Source organism: Antechinus flavipes, chromosome 2 (genome assembly GCF_016432865.1).
Source record: "Antechinus flavipes isolate AdamAnt ecotype Samford, QLD, Australia chromosome 2, AdamAnt_v2, whole genome shotgun sequence".
Taxonomy (NCBI): domain Eukaryota; kingdom Metazoa; phylum Chordata; class Mammalia; order Dasyuromorphia; family Dasyuridae; genus Antechinus; species Antechinus flavipes.
The window spans coordinates 372188216-372206273 of NC_067399.1; the positions used below are offsets into that span (position 1 = coordinate 372188216).

At 36.0% G+C, this 18058-nt stretch overlaps 1 protein-coding gene across 4 annotated transcripts in view; it reads right to left on the reverse strand.

The window, feature by feature from the left end:
• Window positions 1-218: 218 nt before the first annotated feature.
• The window catches only part of TRAF3 (TNF receptor associated factor 3), a 166146-nt gene continuing 148306 nt past the window's right edge, over window positions 219-18058 (reverse strand). For all 4 annotated transcript variants that reach the window (XM_051978327.1, XM_051978326.1, XM_051978325.1 and 1 more), the window contains 3 exons: window positions 16842-16982; window positions 10208-10382; window positions 219-8453 (listed from right to left, as the gene is read on the reverse strand). In XM_051978327.1, coding sequence (XP_051834287.1) covers window positions 7882-8453; window positions 10208-10382; window positions 16842-16982 — 888 coding nt within the window. In that variant the 3' untranslated portion in view covers window positions 219-7881. The remainder of the gene's footprint in view (window positions 8454-10207; window positions 10383-16841; window positions 16983-18058) is intronic.

Consider the following 18058-nt stretch of genomic DNA (forward strand, 5'->3'; position numbering starts at 1 on the left):
CTTTTATGTGTATGGGAATCACCTCAATATCTGACTGAACTGACTGAAGGCAATACCATCAGCTAGGATTTCTAAAGCAGAGAGCTAGTCTCTCTGGAACAATCCAGGGATACGTAATCTGATTTGGGTAATGTTGCCTTATGAGCCCACTCATAGTCGAAAAGCTGTTCTTGCATGGGCATTCTACTCCACACAACAAACTTCAAAACATTGGCTCGTTTACATTTCTGGGATATTTTTATACAAAAAGTGAGAATTGCTTATTTAGATTTATTTTTCTCTAATAACAATTTAGCATTTTGAAGTTTGGCATTCTATATTCTTACACACTTTACTTAGCATTAAAAACACAAAAGACATTGCAAGACCTCAAAACATAAATAAATACCAAATAAAACCACACACAATATACAATAAACAGAAATACAAAACATAATAATGCTATTGGAAAATTAAGACATGTTGTTAATAGCTATTAACAACATGGTTATTGCTGAGCAATAAATAATATTGTCTCTTTTTTTTGTTTTGTTTTGTTATTTTTGTTTGTTTGTTTTTAAACTTAGAGGAGCAGAGAAACACAGTACATAAAACCACTGGTTACCAGATCACTGGTACTGCAGTAAAGTATCCTTATAGCTAATGGTTACTACATATGATCATCTTTAAAACAGGCAGATTAAAAATACACAGTCAAATGAGATTGGCCTTCTTTGGTCTTTGTTTTTGGATAATAGAACTGAACACAACAAGTGTACCATTGGTGAAGTCAATGCAATTCCAAAAATGTTACATAATTTTTTTTACATCAATTTACATATGGTTCTTTGTCATTGATGTTCTTCCACAGATATTTCTTACAGAAGTCCTTGGAAATAATGTCCATTTTTAAGTTTTCCAATTAAAAGTCACTTCATTTGTTGTTAAAGGTTATCCTACTTGTCCAAGGGGAATAAGATCAATCAATCAACAAGATCTGATATCAATCACTGCTACTTCTTGGAGTCTGATGCCACAATTAAAGAAATTCTGAACTTTTAACTTTTTTTTTTCACCAAGACAGTGAAAACAGTATACTCCAAATATAGCAGCAATGAAGGAGATAAAATGAGCTGCATGGTACCTTAGCAATTATTATAGATGTTGGAACCCATTCTGTTGTTCTCCCAAACCAGATTGGGCAACTCTCTGCCAAGGGTGCAGGTCATAGTTGGAGAATCTGCCTTTTCAATCCTGTACTGAAATTCAAGTCATGTCACATTCAATGAAGGAGAAAAGTTACCTAGAAATTCTTGTTGGCCTCTGCTGATCTTAATAAGAGCCTCAATTTATTATTGTTCTGATGCTTCTATTTTTCTTCACTTATGACATTTAAAAAATCCTTAAAAAATCTAGTGGTGTAATAATGTATGACAAAGACCTTTTTAAAATTCAATAAATATTTATTCAGTGCTCACTATGTGCAAAGCACTGTACTAAAGAGTCATGAGACATACAACAATGACCAGGACAGAACCCTAAACCCAATGAGCTTACAGCCCTAAGAAAAAGAGAAATCTTCAGACATACTATTTCCTCCAAGAAGCGTTCCCAGGCAACTTACTTTCCTAAATTGAACTCTCCACCTCAAATTTCTCTGTGCTTAGAACTTTCCTTTACATTCATCTGACTCTTCCTTATATAACAGTTCTGTGTGGACTTGTCTTTCTTCACAAAAGACTGTAAACTCCTTGGGAACATCTATGTCACATTCACCTTTATATCTCTTTAACATCTAGCACAACATAGATGCTTAATAAATTACTAGAGATGAATGTTGCCATCACAGCCAACAATAGTGAGATAACCAATATATTCCATACTTCCAAAGATCAAACTATCAACTGAAATTCACCTGGCTTAAACTCTTAACAAATTAACACTACTTTGGAGAAAAACGCATGCAAAATATTACAGCTTTTGAAATGGAAGACAAAAACTACAATCATGGGTCAAGAAACAGATTTGGAGAACAGATCCCACATTCATCTCATAACTGCTACACAATTAAAGTGAATTCCCTGAATTTTCTTCCTTCTGGTTATCTAAGGACTAAAAGATTTGGATTACATGTTAAAAAAATATTGTTTTACAGCTATAGTTCAGCCCTTTTTAACATATTAATGCTTCACCTATCTCCATTACAGCCCCATTCTGATGCCTTATTGTGACATGGAGGAAACTCTGAGTTCTCAAAAATTAGGCCAAATGCCAAAATCTGGTAGGAACTACCAAACTGGAAAGGCTTAGAGAACAGATCTAACGAGAGACTGTGCGTCTGTCATTTAAAGACCAGACTAGTTAAGTTCAGAGAGCTTCATCATCAGAAGATTGACTACCAGGATGGGTTTTTTTGTTTGTTTGTTTGTTGTTGTTCTTTTTTTTCCCCAGTCACAGCAACTCATGAAACAGCATTGCAAGCTGGAAGGGTTCTGATCTGCCTCGGTTGTAGGAGCCTCCACACTGATGAAATCACAGGTCCTTTGAAGTACAGATGTGATCCAAGCAATGAGACGTATTTTAAACAGGCAAGAGTTTAATTTAAAAGCCCCAATGTCAGTGTTGAAAATGCTCTTAATTCTTGCTTTCACTGACTTAATGAGCCACCTGTGCGGCTGACTTACCCTGCAAGGAAATCCTACTCAGGATAAGCCAGGAGGAATCATGCACAGTATTCCTTGTGGTTCACTATTCTGTTTTACTTCTTAATATGTTAAAGGAAAATGGGGGCTAGAAGCAAGAGCTCCTCCAATATGTACATCTTAGCCTGTTAAAGAAGAGTGGTAAGACTCATTCATTGTTTTGACCGCGTCTCAAGGGAATTAGGTTGGCTGTCTTCAATTCTCTTTCCAGAAGAAGGAGAAGTGGACCAAAGTCTCAGTGTGTGGTTTATAGCTCTTAAAGCTTCCCTCGCTTGAGCTGCATCAGTGGTAACCCCAATAACTGGCCACCATTCTGTGACTCTTATTGGGGAGAAGACTTAGAGATTAGAAACAAGGCAGATCAGTGCTTTTTCCCTTCCTAGGTTGAAAAGTCAAAAGTAGGTATTATCTAATAGTTTGCTTGACATCATTATGAAGTGCTTGTATCTCTCCAAAGAGATTTATTTGGCTTGTGTCTGCACAATGTCAAAATCATCAGATGATTCGGCTAATTCAGTCAAAAAACTAGTCAGTTTGGTGGTGGTGGTGATGACAGAATCATTTAAATTAGCTTAGTAAGATCACAGAATGTTAAAGCTAGAAGAGACCACAGGGATAATCTAGTCCAAACTTCCTCATTTTATAAATGAAGAAACTGAAGTCCAGAGAGAAGAGATTTTCCAGTCTCACAGCCAGCAAGGGTCAGACTCAGATTTTTAAATTTTTGGTCAATCATTCTTTCCACTCCACTATAAGTGGCAATCAAAATAGTTTCTACATAGCTTATCTGTTTGACTGACTTTTCATCTGGTTGGTTAATATATGGAGACAAGGGCCTCGGAGAGGTGTTTGTCATAGTCTCAGATTTGTACACTCCATGTTTCTGAAGAAGTCAATCACAGGGCATCTATCCTGGGGATGGACTACTAACTAGACTGAGGTCATGAACATTAACCATTAAAATAGAAGACCTCTTCTGGCCTACTTTGCTTGCATAGTTAACATTTATCAAGGCATTAAACTATAAAAGTGCCATTGAATTTCAACTTCTGGGAGAACACTGTCATTTTCTTATTTGATATATTTAGCTCAATTATTTAATTTACATTAATTTATTGTATTCTCTATTAGCCAAATTCAAAAATATAGAAGTATTCTTATGAAAAAGGATTAATTTAATCTCATTGTATTCGGCCCTGAAGCTGGTTTTTAGCTTTAGAAGATGTTTCAGACTGTGGACATTGACAGTACTCCTTCCCAGCTGATGATTAGATAAAATGGCACCCCAACATTCATAATAATCAACACATTAAAACCCTAAAGGATACAAAGCTCTTCCATGTCTTACTTGACTTTTCAGTCACATCCCAGGCAAAAGTTCTACCTTCCAAACTTGCCTTCTAGTACAGCAGAAAACCAGCTTAGAAGAGAACCTGGTTTGGATTTTCAGTAGGTTGCAAATCTTTACAAATTACAGGTGAATATTAGGCATTGAAGTTGCATTACTACATATTAGATATATATATATTTTTTCTGTTACACTCACAAATTAGATAACAAGACCTGCTGGTATGGAAGAGTGGGCCAACAATACATACAAAAGTCCCGGTCCAGTATGAGTATGAAAAGCCATGCCGGCAATGATAGAATTTAATGGTGATTGATAGTGCTACAATTCCTATCAAATTAGGGATAGGTCATGTGAAATGGTCCACAGTGAATGATTTTCCAGTCTGGTTCCACTATGCAGATGCTTCTTGCCTCAACCACTGTTAACTGCATGAATAAATAGAGTTATACAGAAAGAGGAAAAGGGAGAAAGAAGAGGGAGAAACTGCAAAAGTGGTTGTTAGAGAGGCAGGAAGAAATTCTTATTTCCACTATGAAATGTTTCCGAGAAATCAAGGAGATTAATTCATGCACAAAAACTTAACTTTGTTTTTAGTTACTGGAGCAGTTTTGTTATGCTGGAAATTTGTTACTCAGTAATAGTAAAGAAGGTGCACACATACACAGAGCATCTAACACATAGAAATAGTCAACTCCTAGTAGCCTGAGGCCTTTTGAAAATGTTGGGGGATTTAGTTTCTCCCACTATATTAGGGCAGACCATTGTTTCATAGGAATGAACAGCATCTGGCTATTTTGGGAACACTAGTACAAACAGAAAAACAATATTATTTAAGAGATTCTAGTTATGCTAACTATTGGTAGCAAAACTGAAAATACAGAGTATGTAAAAGACTCAAAAAGCTTTCTGACAAGTTTGCTGTATTTGAGAGAAAATCCAAAAGGTATATTGAAAAAAAAAGTTCCAATAAATATCAACCTAATTATTAAAAGACTATAAGACATAACAGCACCTCCTTGCTTTAGGTGAGATTTCACAGTTTTACTGAAATTAAATACTATGGGCTTCATATGTTGGAAAGCCAAGGGAAAAAATTTCTACCTTATTCAACCAATAGTCTTAGTCTGGGAAATCTATTTGGAGAAGTCCTACTATAAAGGGAATGGATGCTTCAATGTAATGCTTCGAGGTAATCCCCAACTCAAACCAGGATTCAATCTAGGGAGGGGATTTCTTTACAAGGCCACAAATGTTTTTTGTATTTCTTTTAAAATTTCAGACAATCATGTGTGGTTTTCTGTGTTGGAAAAAAAAGTCCTTGGGAGCAGTCCCTATTGGTGCCCATGGCCTCGGTAAAGAGACCTGAGGTCCACTATGTGAACTGCCAGGCTGCCTGTATCCAAAAGCCTCTTAGGAGAACACACACCTGAACAAGATCCAGGGCACACTCAGGGCATACCTTCGAGGTAACAGTGGTTTTAGGTGGGCAGCCTGTAAAATACTGCAGCTGTCAGATCTTCTGCAGGAAGTCCTTCCTGAATGAGTAGTGATAGAAACATGACTCAAATTAGGTCTCATGTGATGGCACTAACTTGTGTTCCCCACCCCCCAAAGGAACAGGATGGTGATGAATAAAAGGAAAAGGAAATCAAGTAAATGGAGTGTTTGTGCTACTTAAACAATAATAGGTTGTACTGATACAGGTGCTTGGAAAACCAATGAAGACCACTTATGGTATGCACTGAATACTTATGGTATGTGTTGAATTACTGTTTGTAATCGGAAAGTCCTTCCTGCAGGCACTGTATGTGAAGGCACACCCATGACAGACAATAGCACCAGAGACAAGGTGAACTACAGAGGCATGAATCCAACTGTCCCCATGCTACAGATTGTAGAAAGAGCCCAAGAGGCAGGCAGTCTGAGGAGCACCGCCCAACTGGCCAATGGTGGGGGTGCAAATTTCTCTTGAACGTGGCACAGATGTGGTAGTTCATACACATTGGTTTTGCCTAAGAAGCACCCATCAAGGTTTAGCACCCATCGATGTTAAGAAGCACCCATAGAACATGGTGCATAGTAAAAGGTAAAAGACAGGAGATAGGTCATCAAATTCCTAATCACAGTCAGACCATTAAGAGAAGAAGGTAAACTGGGCGGGGAGGGGAGGGAAGAAGAGGGGGGGATTGAGAAAAAGCCTTCTAGGAAAGCTCAGGCTGTGCCCATAGAAGCCTAGACAGCATTTCCCTAGAAAAGAGATGGATGAGAGGGATGTCTGAGAGTCTGCCTCAACAAGCCATCCCTGAGGGGAGATGCAAATTACATTTTGAGAAAGTCCAGATGAGTCCCTTTAGTCATCTGAGCTTTCCTCTTCCACAAAGGGCTGTGGAAGAGGATATAATTTTCTACTCCACATTAGCCTTGGGGATGGGATGAAAGCCCTAAGACCAAGCTCCATGGGAGCAGTGTGAGAAAACTGCTGGGGCCTGAAGATTTGGAATCCACAACAATCAAGCAAGGGCAGCTCCAGAGGCCAAAAGACTAGTTTGGCTTCTTGTCAGCACGTTCAGGAAATCGTTTACCGGGCCCTCATATGGATAAAGTCCACGGATAACAACAGAAAAGTCTAGTTAAGCTATCATTTTTCTCTAATTTAACTGAGTACAAATCTATGGTATAGAAGCAGCATGTCACATCTAAGGCACATGTACATTATGCCACCATCTCAATGGAAAGACTTCACTTTCTGAGATCTTTAACAAAATGCAGCAATTGTGACAGAATGAATAAACATATCTAAAGTGACCATCTTCTGCATGAACCACCTTTCCCACCCCCCAGAACACTAAGCATCTTGAAGATTTAATATTTGTGTCATCAGCAATAGAGAGATCATTTGAACACATGGGGCAGAGCTTTAAAAACCTACAGGATTTTTGTTTAGAACTTCAGAGTTCAACAAATGCCCTATTTTAGGGTGAAAACAATTATAAATCTGAGAATGATGCACGGCATCCATGAGCAATTTTTCTTTCTTAATAATTTTGAAGTAGTGTCATTAACTACGACATATATTGTAGGTTTACATTTCTAACGAGAAATAACAACAGATTGAATATTTTCTTTCCTATCACAAGTGATAACCAGTGTTTGATATTTTACATTTTCTTCCAAGAAATATCAGTCTATCAACATTTTAAAATAAGATGTTTGTGTTAATAATTATCAATAAAACTTTAAATCAAAAAATGATTCCGAATTTAAAGACTGAGTACTTCAGGGTCTTCTGACAAACTAATTATTAAAACAGAGACCAGGTGAGGCCTTAAAAATAGACAATATATTGTATTTGAAACAAGACTGCACTTTGCTATTTTTTTTTTGGAATGAATATATCAGAACTGCATTATGATTTCATCATTTCTTCTTTTACTTAACATGCTGACATATCCAGCTATCCCCATGTGAATTTTTTGGTGTTCTAGTTTAAGGAAGAAAAATCATATCTGTTTTGTTTGTTTGTTTTGCTTAGCATATATGTCTTTCTACCTCAATTAACTAGATCTTTAAAAATAAAAATTAAAACCCTCTGACAGTAATATTTATCCCAATGATGGATAAATAATTCTTCAGAGTTGAAGTGTTGCTAGTTCTATTAGAAAATATACCAAGGTATGATTTCTTAATGTGTTGCTACTTCACCATTGGACCCTATGCAATTATGCCTTCAGACTCTTCCTTCTGGTCCACAAGGTCCTCTTCTGAGCTTAGGACCTCATTGAAGACAGACTGGTTCAAAACCCCTAAGTGGGGTTATCTGTTGCTTAAATCCATTTCCCCATTTATTTGTCAGGGGTCTGGCAGATCCGATGTATCCACTATGACTTTAATAAAAATAGTATCATCTTTAATATACGTCCCATTTTCTAGAACAGTTTGGGCCACAAAGACAGGGCACCCAGATGCAATGTTCATCTCTCCCGTAGGTTTCTTGAAACTACTGCTGTTTGGGTCAGGTTTGAAAGCATCTCCTAAATGACGACGAGATGATCCCTGATCCATTAGCATGAGAGTCACTTTTTGCTTAAATGGCCATGGAAGCAAAGCATCATATTCTCCACGCATTATGACAAAAAACAAAGACAAATGAGTTCCTTTCCCCATCCCATCCCCATTAAGGTAAACCCTAGCACACATCTTATAGCCAAAGTAGCCAGTATAGAAAGGCTGGCTATACAGCGACAAGGTCTTCCCCATGACAGCTTCTTGCTTCCGTCGTTTATAATCTCGAATTTTCCAGATTAACACCCCATTGTAGCTGGCGGTTTCTAGGACTTGGAATCGAAGGTCCATGTCAGCCAGTCGAATATCATGAACGCTTAGCATTTGGTCATGTCTGCTTAACTGTGTTTCAAGCAAGCCTAAAAGAGAGGAAGGGAAAGAAATAGAACTCAACTACTTTGAAATATCAGCAATGAAAAGATTCACACAGCTCACACTGATATATTTTAGCTAAAATCTGCCACTTGAATCAAAATAAGTCTTTATCTACGATAGACCAATATTGTAAAATTTGGTGGAGTGAAAGGGATTGGATAGGAGGAAATACATATGGCTTCCCTAAGAATTTTCCTATCATCCCTGCTCTCTAAACCCCTGAATCAATGGTAGTACTCTGACAATTCTATTTTTTCACTTTGCAGCATGTAATCAGCTGTCAAGACCAGTCACTTTATTCCAACGTGGTTCATTCTTCTCCATACCAATCACTAAATTCCTTGTTCAATTCCTATTATATTTACAATAGTCTAACTTTCTTTTTTATTACTCTTGCACTACTTTACAAAATCTTCCTTACTGTAGCTAAAGTCGCTTTGTGATCATATGACCATGCACAGACCTCCATTTCAGACATAATTCTAAGCATTGCCTATTTTCACTCTCCAGTTCATAACATTAATACCAATAATAAAACAACAAGAACATCAAGATAATGACAATAATGATAGCGTTATTCTCACCTCTAAACTGGGAAGGCTTTGAGGACAGGCAAAACGCTAACATAATTAAATGGGGAGAAGGTTAGCTACCTCACTAAGTTAGCTATCAGGGAATATATTTATTTTTTGGCCACAGTGACTCATGAAACCATTCAGCAGATTCAGAAAAGAATCCTATCAACACAGGGATGGACTACTCTATTTGATCTATACTAAATAAACTCTCTTCCAAGGTCAAAAATATTAATTCTATGTGAATAAATATGTCCATTCCTTTCCTTCAAGGTCCCAGCTCGTATTTTCAACTGTGACGACTGTGCTAGCACCCAGGACACCCCAGAATCAGCTGGAGTCAGGATAAACAAAAGTCCTTAGTCTTTATTCTTGGTCCTTAAGACGCAGGATTGAACAAGATGGAAGCAGAATCTCTTCGTCTACTGCCCAAGTGTGTCTCTGGCTAGTCTTACTCCACCCCCTAGTCCCTCCTACAAATCTCTATACACCAATCACTGAGCCAGCACAGGACAGTGGGAAGGACCATTTTCCAAGCATATGCCCATAGAATATTGTCCAATCTGTAATTAGCCTCAAGTGCTCAGCTGTACTGACCTTAGTGCATCGACTCAATAGTTTCAGCCCTCTACATTCAACTGCCTCTAGAACACTGAAAAGCAACACAATTCAGGGGAAAGAGCTTTGAATTTGAACTCAGGCATGAGTGACCAGAGGCAAATCATTTAACCTTTTCAGTAGCCACATTATAAAATGAGAGGATTGTACTGGATTATCTTAAGCTCTAAATCTATCATTTTATCTATAGATGGAGGCACTGCTGAATTCTTGTAAAAATGATGAAGCCATGAACTAATTACGCTCCTAGATATGTGCATGGTACTTGTAACATGCATGTACTCTTGTTCTCTGTCACTCTTAACACCAGGGCTTTTCTACAATATGAGAACTAAATGTAGTACACAAGTCACTAGTATTATCTGAGAAATTTGCCACATGTAAATGACTTTTACACAAATGGCCTTTTCTTGTGATAACTGAAGAATCAATGTGCCAATTTGCCCTTGGAGAGGAGAATTCAGTGGGATGAAGGAATTCTAGCTGTCTTCTAGCTCAAGGAGATGATAAAACATTCTCCACTTTTTCTGCCTCTCTTTTCTCACCTGTATTTCGTGCCGCTTGTCCTGCAGATTTATCCACACTTTCTAGTTCTGTTACTCGATTCTGGAGGGATTCCACACTGCTTTTCATGCTGTCAGCCTCCTCCCAGTTTTGTCGGAAGGGACGTATTTCTTTGTCCAGTTCTTTTAGCTTCTCAGCCTGACTATCAATCACTCGCTTTTCAGTACAAAAGGAATGAAAAAGCAAAATCAATTAGAAATGCTTGAAAATGCATTAAGCATGAAACAGAAGAACAAAAAAAAAATTGCACATAACTACATTAATAAGGACAAGATGATCAGAAACTCAAATAAAAATAACCTAAGTTTTCTGAAATCTACCACAAGAGAAAACTTCAATCCCTAGTTTCAATGCTTTACAAAAGAGAAGGTTTTGTTTTATTTTTGGTGGTGGTGGTGGTTGAATATATTGCTTTCCTGAGATTTCTTTTCTACTGAAAAATCACAATTGTATTTAAGATTCAGAGTCTGAAAGATGAGGTCAGAGAAATGAACCTCTTCACAATCAAACTGGAGTAGATAACCAAGATAATTCTATACACACACATCAAGGTCATTCTTGATGAGCGTGAGAAGGGAACAAGCAGGCTTTTGTGAACATTTTCTAACAGACTACATCTTTATAGTCACATCATTTTCTAAATGATGTGGAAAATATAAGATTCTACTGTATATATATATGCACACACATACACACAAATTCTCTCTGGCTTCAAAATCATATAGCATTCCTAGAACTATACAACAACAGAAAATTTTCTTGATGACTCTGATTACTAATATTAAGTAAAACATAAAACAAGATTCATATGCTTGTTAAAGCTGTTTGCCATCATCAAAGAGGATACTTCTTGAGTCCAAGTAGAAGTGGGGCTCACTACAATAAGTGGTTGGGTTAACAACCCTTAAAGCTAGTCCATCCACACATATATCTCCATAGGGAATAAACTGTGCTTAGAAATGAACTAGAGGATGAAAGCAACCTGGATTGTGTTGGGGAAACTGTGAGGGCTTTTAATGACTTCAAATCTCTTCTTCTGCTTTAACCTCAATATTCTTCTAGTAATTCTGTTTGATTAGAAGTCAGGGATGCCCATATTGGAAGAATTTAAGTTGAGAATCATCCAAAGGAAAATGGAGAGGCACCTGGAAAGCTACAACATTATACCAGGGAAAGAACTGTGCCCAAAAAGAGGCGCAAAGGATATTGTCAGAGAAGCATGTAAAAGTAAAGAAAGAAGCCCACTATCAGATGATGAACAAAGGATAATACAAACTGCTACCATACTCCACTGTCTACCCAGTTTCTATCTACCAGATATCTATCCAGTATCAGAAGATCTAGAGGAAGTTTATTGGGTGGGACCTCACAGGAAGGATTTATAGAAAGATATGGACAAAAGTCACACAGGAGAAGTCTGGGTTGTAATTTGCATCACTGTTTACATGGATGAGATCATGGATCCACTTAAGTATTAAAGTATTGATATAGTTACAATCTCTAGAAGTATTTAAATGGCCTTTTAAGGTTTGCAAAGTGCTACACACATATACATATATAATGTATATTCATAAACATATATATAATATACATATATATATACATACACACACACACACATACACACACACACACACACACACACGGCATGGATATATGTATATACATACTCATGTGACACTGACCCTGTGAGGTAAATACTATTGTCACCATTTAAAACACAAGGAAACTGAGACTAAGAAAAATTAAGTGACTTGCACAACTAGAGAATGTTGGAGACATGATTTAAACTCAGATTTTTTAAACTCCAGGTTCCTTACTGATTCACTCAGCTTCCAATTCATTAATAGCTTTTTTTCTGATACTGGTTTCTGTAAATTTTCCTATTTGGGATATTTCATATTTTTATTTAGCTATTTTATACTTTTTTTTGGCAAAAGAGAATCCATTTCTTTCACACTCTCACTCTTGATCTTTAGCTCAGAGCTCTTTTCAGACACCACAATGCTGGTCTAGTCTAATTCCTCGTATCCAGAGTAGAAAACTGAGGGGCAAAGAGGCGAAATAACTGATTCCCAGCATCTCAATTTAATTGATTTGGTAGAGATCTCACCTACAGAATCAGTGGTAAATTTCATGTGAACAATAATACAATAATAACAGGAATCCTATTGTCATTTGGGTGACAAGAGTAATTTTCCTGCCCCATTTGTTTCAGATTCTTGTCTGCCCTAATAGTGTCATGCACAGTTTGGGACCACTTTCAGAACCTAAAGGGGTTTTTTGCTTCTAAAAAAATTTGCATGTTTGAAAGACTCAAGATGACCCAAGGCAATTTAGATTTAAGTCAAATTGTGAGAGTCGTAAATTACCTTCAAGGGGCAGTCCAACATTTACTGCATCTAAGGGGATAACCCTGTTGGTCCCCACTACCTCTACTTCTCCTTTTAGAAATTTATTTTTAAACATTTAAGTTTCAGTACCTATAGCATGTTGTTAATAATTAAAAGGAAACTATGAAAAGAACATATTTTTAACTTAGTTATCTGGTCTACAAATGTCTTCCTCTTTTTCTTCTTTCCAAGAAAAAGTAATTACTTGCATATTTTAAAAATATAACAATAGTTTCTCAAAAGAATATAATTTCTTATGGGAATAAGATTATTTTGTTATCAAACAAGTACAATGCACAGTAAAGACTCCAATATAGAATTGCCTGCCTCTGTGTGCATGTGCCCAAGTCTGTATATGTCTGTATGTATACAGATGTACGTGTATGTGAATTTGATTTTTTTCAGTAGGGAGGGAAGGAGTTCTATCGGAGGTAGAGATAAATCTGTTTTTAAAAATAATCTGATTCCTTTGAAGTACTACAATACTATAAACAAGAGTACAAATGAATCCTAATAAGCATATTGTATTACTGCAGTAGGTTGTAAAGAGGCAATAGATTGTCTTTTGTTTCTGTATACTCCACACCCAGAATACTGTCTGGCAATAGTAGACACTTAATAAATGCTTGTTGATTAATTAGTTAATTGAAGTAAAATCAGGTAAGCTAGTAGAAACTAGAGTGCTTAATAAGTCTAGTCAATAAAATTTAAGCATTTGAGTTCTGAATTAAGTTTATTTATACTAATTTATAAGGAAGAACATTGAACTAAAGACAGAAGACTTGGTCCTTGTGCCCATGTTCTGTACACTGGGCACATGAATTTAGGAAGTCAGTCCACCTTGGGTTTCAGTTTTCTCATCTATGATATGAGGAATATAACCCTAGCCTGCCTCCCTTATCAGACTGTTGAGAGGCCTGAATCAAATAAGAGAATCCATGGGAAGGGGCTTGAAAACTGCCAAATATTTTATGAATGAAAAGTTTAATTGTGGTTTATCACTACCTTCTATATGAGGTATCACAAATGTTCAATTAGAGAAATTTGGATGAATGAAATTTGAGGGTACTTCCAAGTCAGATTACATGGAGAAAATCTGTGTGACATTATGTATGGAACAGAATATAATCATATAGGTCAATTTTGTTCTTTGTAGATACTAATAATTTAAACTACCACCTATATTTCACCCTTGGTTCATGAATGGAACATGTGAATTTTAAGGTGTCACATGGCACAGAAGTCTAAACTTTATGCAACTCAGAGAGGATGACGATGAAAAGACCCAAGCTGCCTCTGGAAACCACTTAAGAGTAGTTTCCAGACATAGCAAAGGAGAAAAATGTTTATTTTTAAATGGACTTTTGACCTCTAAACATGGAATAATTTGAATAGAAGGTGATAATCAGTACTTTCCTCATGTAAGTTACAAACATGATCTCATCCTTGAAGACAAGGCATCCACTAAATTAAACTCAAGATAAATTTTTGTTACATGGGTGTGAAGAAGTGAATTTATAAACAATCTAACACCTTAATGAAATTCATCTTAATTTAAACATTTATTTTCCTAATAGTGTCAAGTAACTAATGTTCTAATATATGCTTCCTTTACATGAATGCTATATATAAATAAGATACATTTTGAATAGAGTAAGGTAGAAAAGAGCACAGCTTAAAATGAATTCAACGCTTGAATTCTGAGTTGAGATAAATATATTTCCTTTGACTATATCTAAAATTAATTTTAATCTAATTCAGTGGTACTTAAATTTGTATGCTTGTGAATCCCCTAAACTCAGAATCTTTTCCCCGGTGATTTTTAGATGTGGTGAAGTGATTAAATTCTGATCACATGACCTTGGTTTTTCTCAGTTTCATTTTCCTTATCTCTAAAATGGCCAAAATGCCTTAAAGTATTTATTCCTTATGAGATTAGGAAACCTTGTAAATCTTAAAAAGTCATGGAGATTTTACCTATAAGAAACATTATTTCATGCCTGTAAATGAATATGAATAACAAGCTTTCTAATAATATATGTGATTCTCACTTTTCTGAAGTTGTTATAAGTCACATATTTCAGAAAGGCTAATTTCAGGACTAATGTCTTTCCTAATACAATATTTAAAAGGAGAGCATTTCCAAAAATGATTATGAATCTGCATTAAATATTTCATATTTAAGGAAATACATGTATGATTACTTGTAATCATACAATATTCAGGAAGGGAATACACCAATAACTTCAATCTGTAGGTTAGATATCTATGGTCCTTCAAACATAATAGTAAGTATGTTTGAATTTGTAGTGATATGCTTATGGGCCCAAAGCAAGAGATATAACCTAGAGACCTCAGTTTCTGTGTCAGCAAAATAAGGAGCTTTAATTAGATTTTGAAGGTTGCTTCTGAATTGACTTTTATGATCTTGTGATGCCATGTTTATGCAAACAAAATTCATGGGTTGGAGGAGCAGTCATTTGTCAGATAGATAACTAGAAGAACAGAATTTCAACAAAAATTTAACAAGTACCTTAATTGGTGCCATGTTTTGCACTGAGCAAACAAAGACAAGAATGAATCCCTGCCCTTAAATATCTTAAGTCCTGGAGGAAACAATATGAAGGCAGAGAAGCCAATAAAAAAATCTGTACAAAATAAATGATCAATATTTTCATGAGGTTGTGTAAAAAAAAAAAAAAAAAAAAAAGATCTCTTGCAAGAGGCAGCACCTGAACTAAACTTTGGAGGAAAGGAGGAATTCAGAGAGCTGGTCCTCGGATTTTTTTGTATTTACTTCTCTTTATACAGATTGTGTAAGGCAGAGGGGTGTGTGTGTGTGTGTGTGTGTGTGTGTGTGAGAGAGAGAGAGAGAGAGAGAGAGAGAGAGACAAAGAGAAAGAGAGTGTGTGTGTCAGCCTCAGAGTTAGGAAGACAGCGCCGAGTTTTGTTTCTGACACTCTAAGGTGAGACAAATTACTTAATCTCTCTCAGTGCTTCTGATGAAATTCTCTAACACTGTAAATTGTAAAACAGGTGCTGATCTCCATTGATCAGTGAGAGTACCTTCACAAGGAGTTTCTGGAGGCAAATCTCACGTCTATATACATGTTGTATCCCTCCTATTCCCAGAAGAATATATACTCTTCAAGGGTAAACTGTTGCTTTTGTGCATGTGCTGTGCACACAGCATCTATCATTGGGCCGTATACACAGCAGATGCTAAATCAATGGAGTTGAATTTAATTGGTATAATTATCTTATTCCTACCCCTCTCTTCCATATCCCATAACTTGTAAGTTTTTATGGAGTCATTTCTTTATCTCTGGCAGCTAACATAATGTTTTGCACAAAATATATATTTAATAACTACTTGTTAAATTGAATTGAGTTTAATTTCTATGGCACTCCTTGTTACTTTCATTACATAAAGGAACAAAAGTACCTGAGTTCAGTGGTTTGACCAAGAAACAAGGCAACCAGTAAAATTAGACACTGAAACTCAAACTCCCAGTTCCCATGGCTGTGCTAATCACTAAACCATATTTCCTTTATTTCAAAGCATGCTGTAAAACTGATGAAATGGAAAGCACATCACCACTCTGTTTCATGAAATTAATAATGGACATTCACAACCTCCCTTGAAGTCCAGTTTCCACTGACTCAAAAGATACATGAGACCTGGAAGCAGCAAGATACAGTACTCAGTAAATCCTTAAAGGACTCAAGGAGAAGAACAGAGGAAATTTCAGTTTCATGCAATAGTTTTGAGGCACAGGATACCTCAGATATTGGGAAATTCCAGGCATGCCCTTAGTCTCTAGGTGTGCATCAGTGAATATGTGTGTAACAATTATTCATGGTACATAGAATCATGGAAAACTAAACTGGCATTCTTTATAGGTTCTTTGAGAACTAACAAAATGAAAAGAGGAAAAACTAGAAGAATTTATTTTGGTTGTATAAAAATAACACTAATTATAACCATGTATTTTAACTGTTTAACATTTATTTTTAATTGCCATGCAGGAAATAACAACCATAAATATCATTAAATGTGATAGATTAATCTATACAAGATTACATGAAATATGATTCTTGTTTAAAAATGAAATAAAAATTAGTTTTAATTTTATTATCACATTGGAAAAGTCCTTAAACAGAAAAGAGAGCATGTAACTTTTATCTTAATTTAACCTAATAGAGTTTTAATAATGCTTACCTGTAAATGAAGTATTTTGGATTCATTATTCCGGAGCATTTCTTTTTGTCTTTCAATTTCAATTTCAAAGCTACAAATCTGATTGTGTAAACTTTGTATACTTTTGTTTTTTTCTACACTTTCATTCTGTAGCAAGGAAACCTGGAAAGAAAATTCTACAATTAATTCACCAGCACATTACTATATACTATCAAACAATATCATATAGTCAAAAGGGGATGGAGAATTTGGACTTATTTTATTATTTGTTCTTTATATTGATTCAGATTAACAACTGATCTTTAATTTCCAAGCTGTTGAAAATTTTCTAGGGTAATGCAAGATTATGTAATAATCCCAAGGTTACATAGCCAGTGGGATGGGACTTGGTTGGCCCCAGGTCTTCTTGACTCACTATTCCAAGCATCTTCTTTAAATCATGATGCAAAAATGAATTTTTATAATAAAGTCAGCCCTTCTCCAAGACCAGAAGAGAGAAATCTGTCTGCAACACTAAAAGGGAGTCAACATTCTGAATACTAAAGTGAGGGGTCCTGTAGATCTTTTTGGTAAATTCCAATCTAACAAATGTACTGAAACAAACAGAGTAATAGATCATATGCTACTCTTTGGATATATCATAAAATATAAAAAATTGTTACAGTTTCTATTACTGTAATAGTTGATTCTTTCTGAAGTGAATTAGGGTGGCAATACCAACCACCCAAAAAGTAAATGTCATTGGAATTCAAAAAGCCCAACAAAACATGATCAATCCTACTAGATCAGGGAAAATAATGAAATGCAAGTACTCCCAGAAAAAGGAAGAGAAAGGGTGTGTATAATGATATAACATTATTTCAATCTTTATTGTTCTAATAGCTGTTTGGGATAGGATCTTGGGCTTCCCTGCAGAAGCAGAAGATGAGCTATTTTGGACCTGTAATTTGTAATATATGATATGTATTTTTTGGCAAGGTAATCAGGGTTAAGTGGTTTGCCCAGGGTCACACAGCTACTAAGTGTCTGGGGCTGGATTTGAACACAGATCCTTCTGATCCCAGGGCTGGTACTCAATCCCTAGCTGCCCTGATGTAATATGTATTTCTGAAAATAAATAACATGAAATTCATCAGAAAAGATTCTAAAATACCAAGAGTAAGGGAAACCAGTGGTCACCAAAAGGAAAGCATTACCTATTTTCTTTACATTTAAATTACAGAAAACTTCATCTTGGT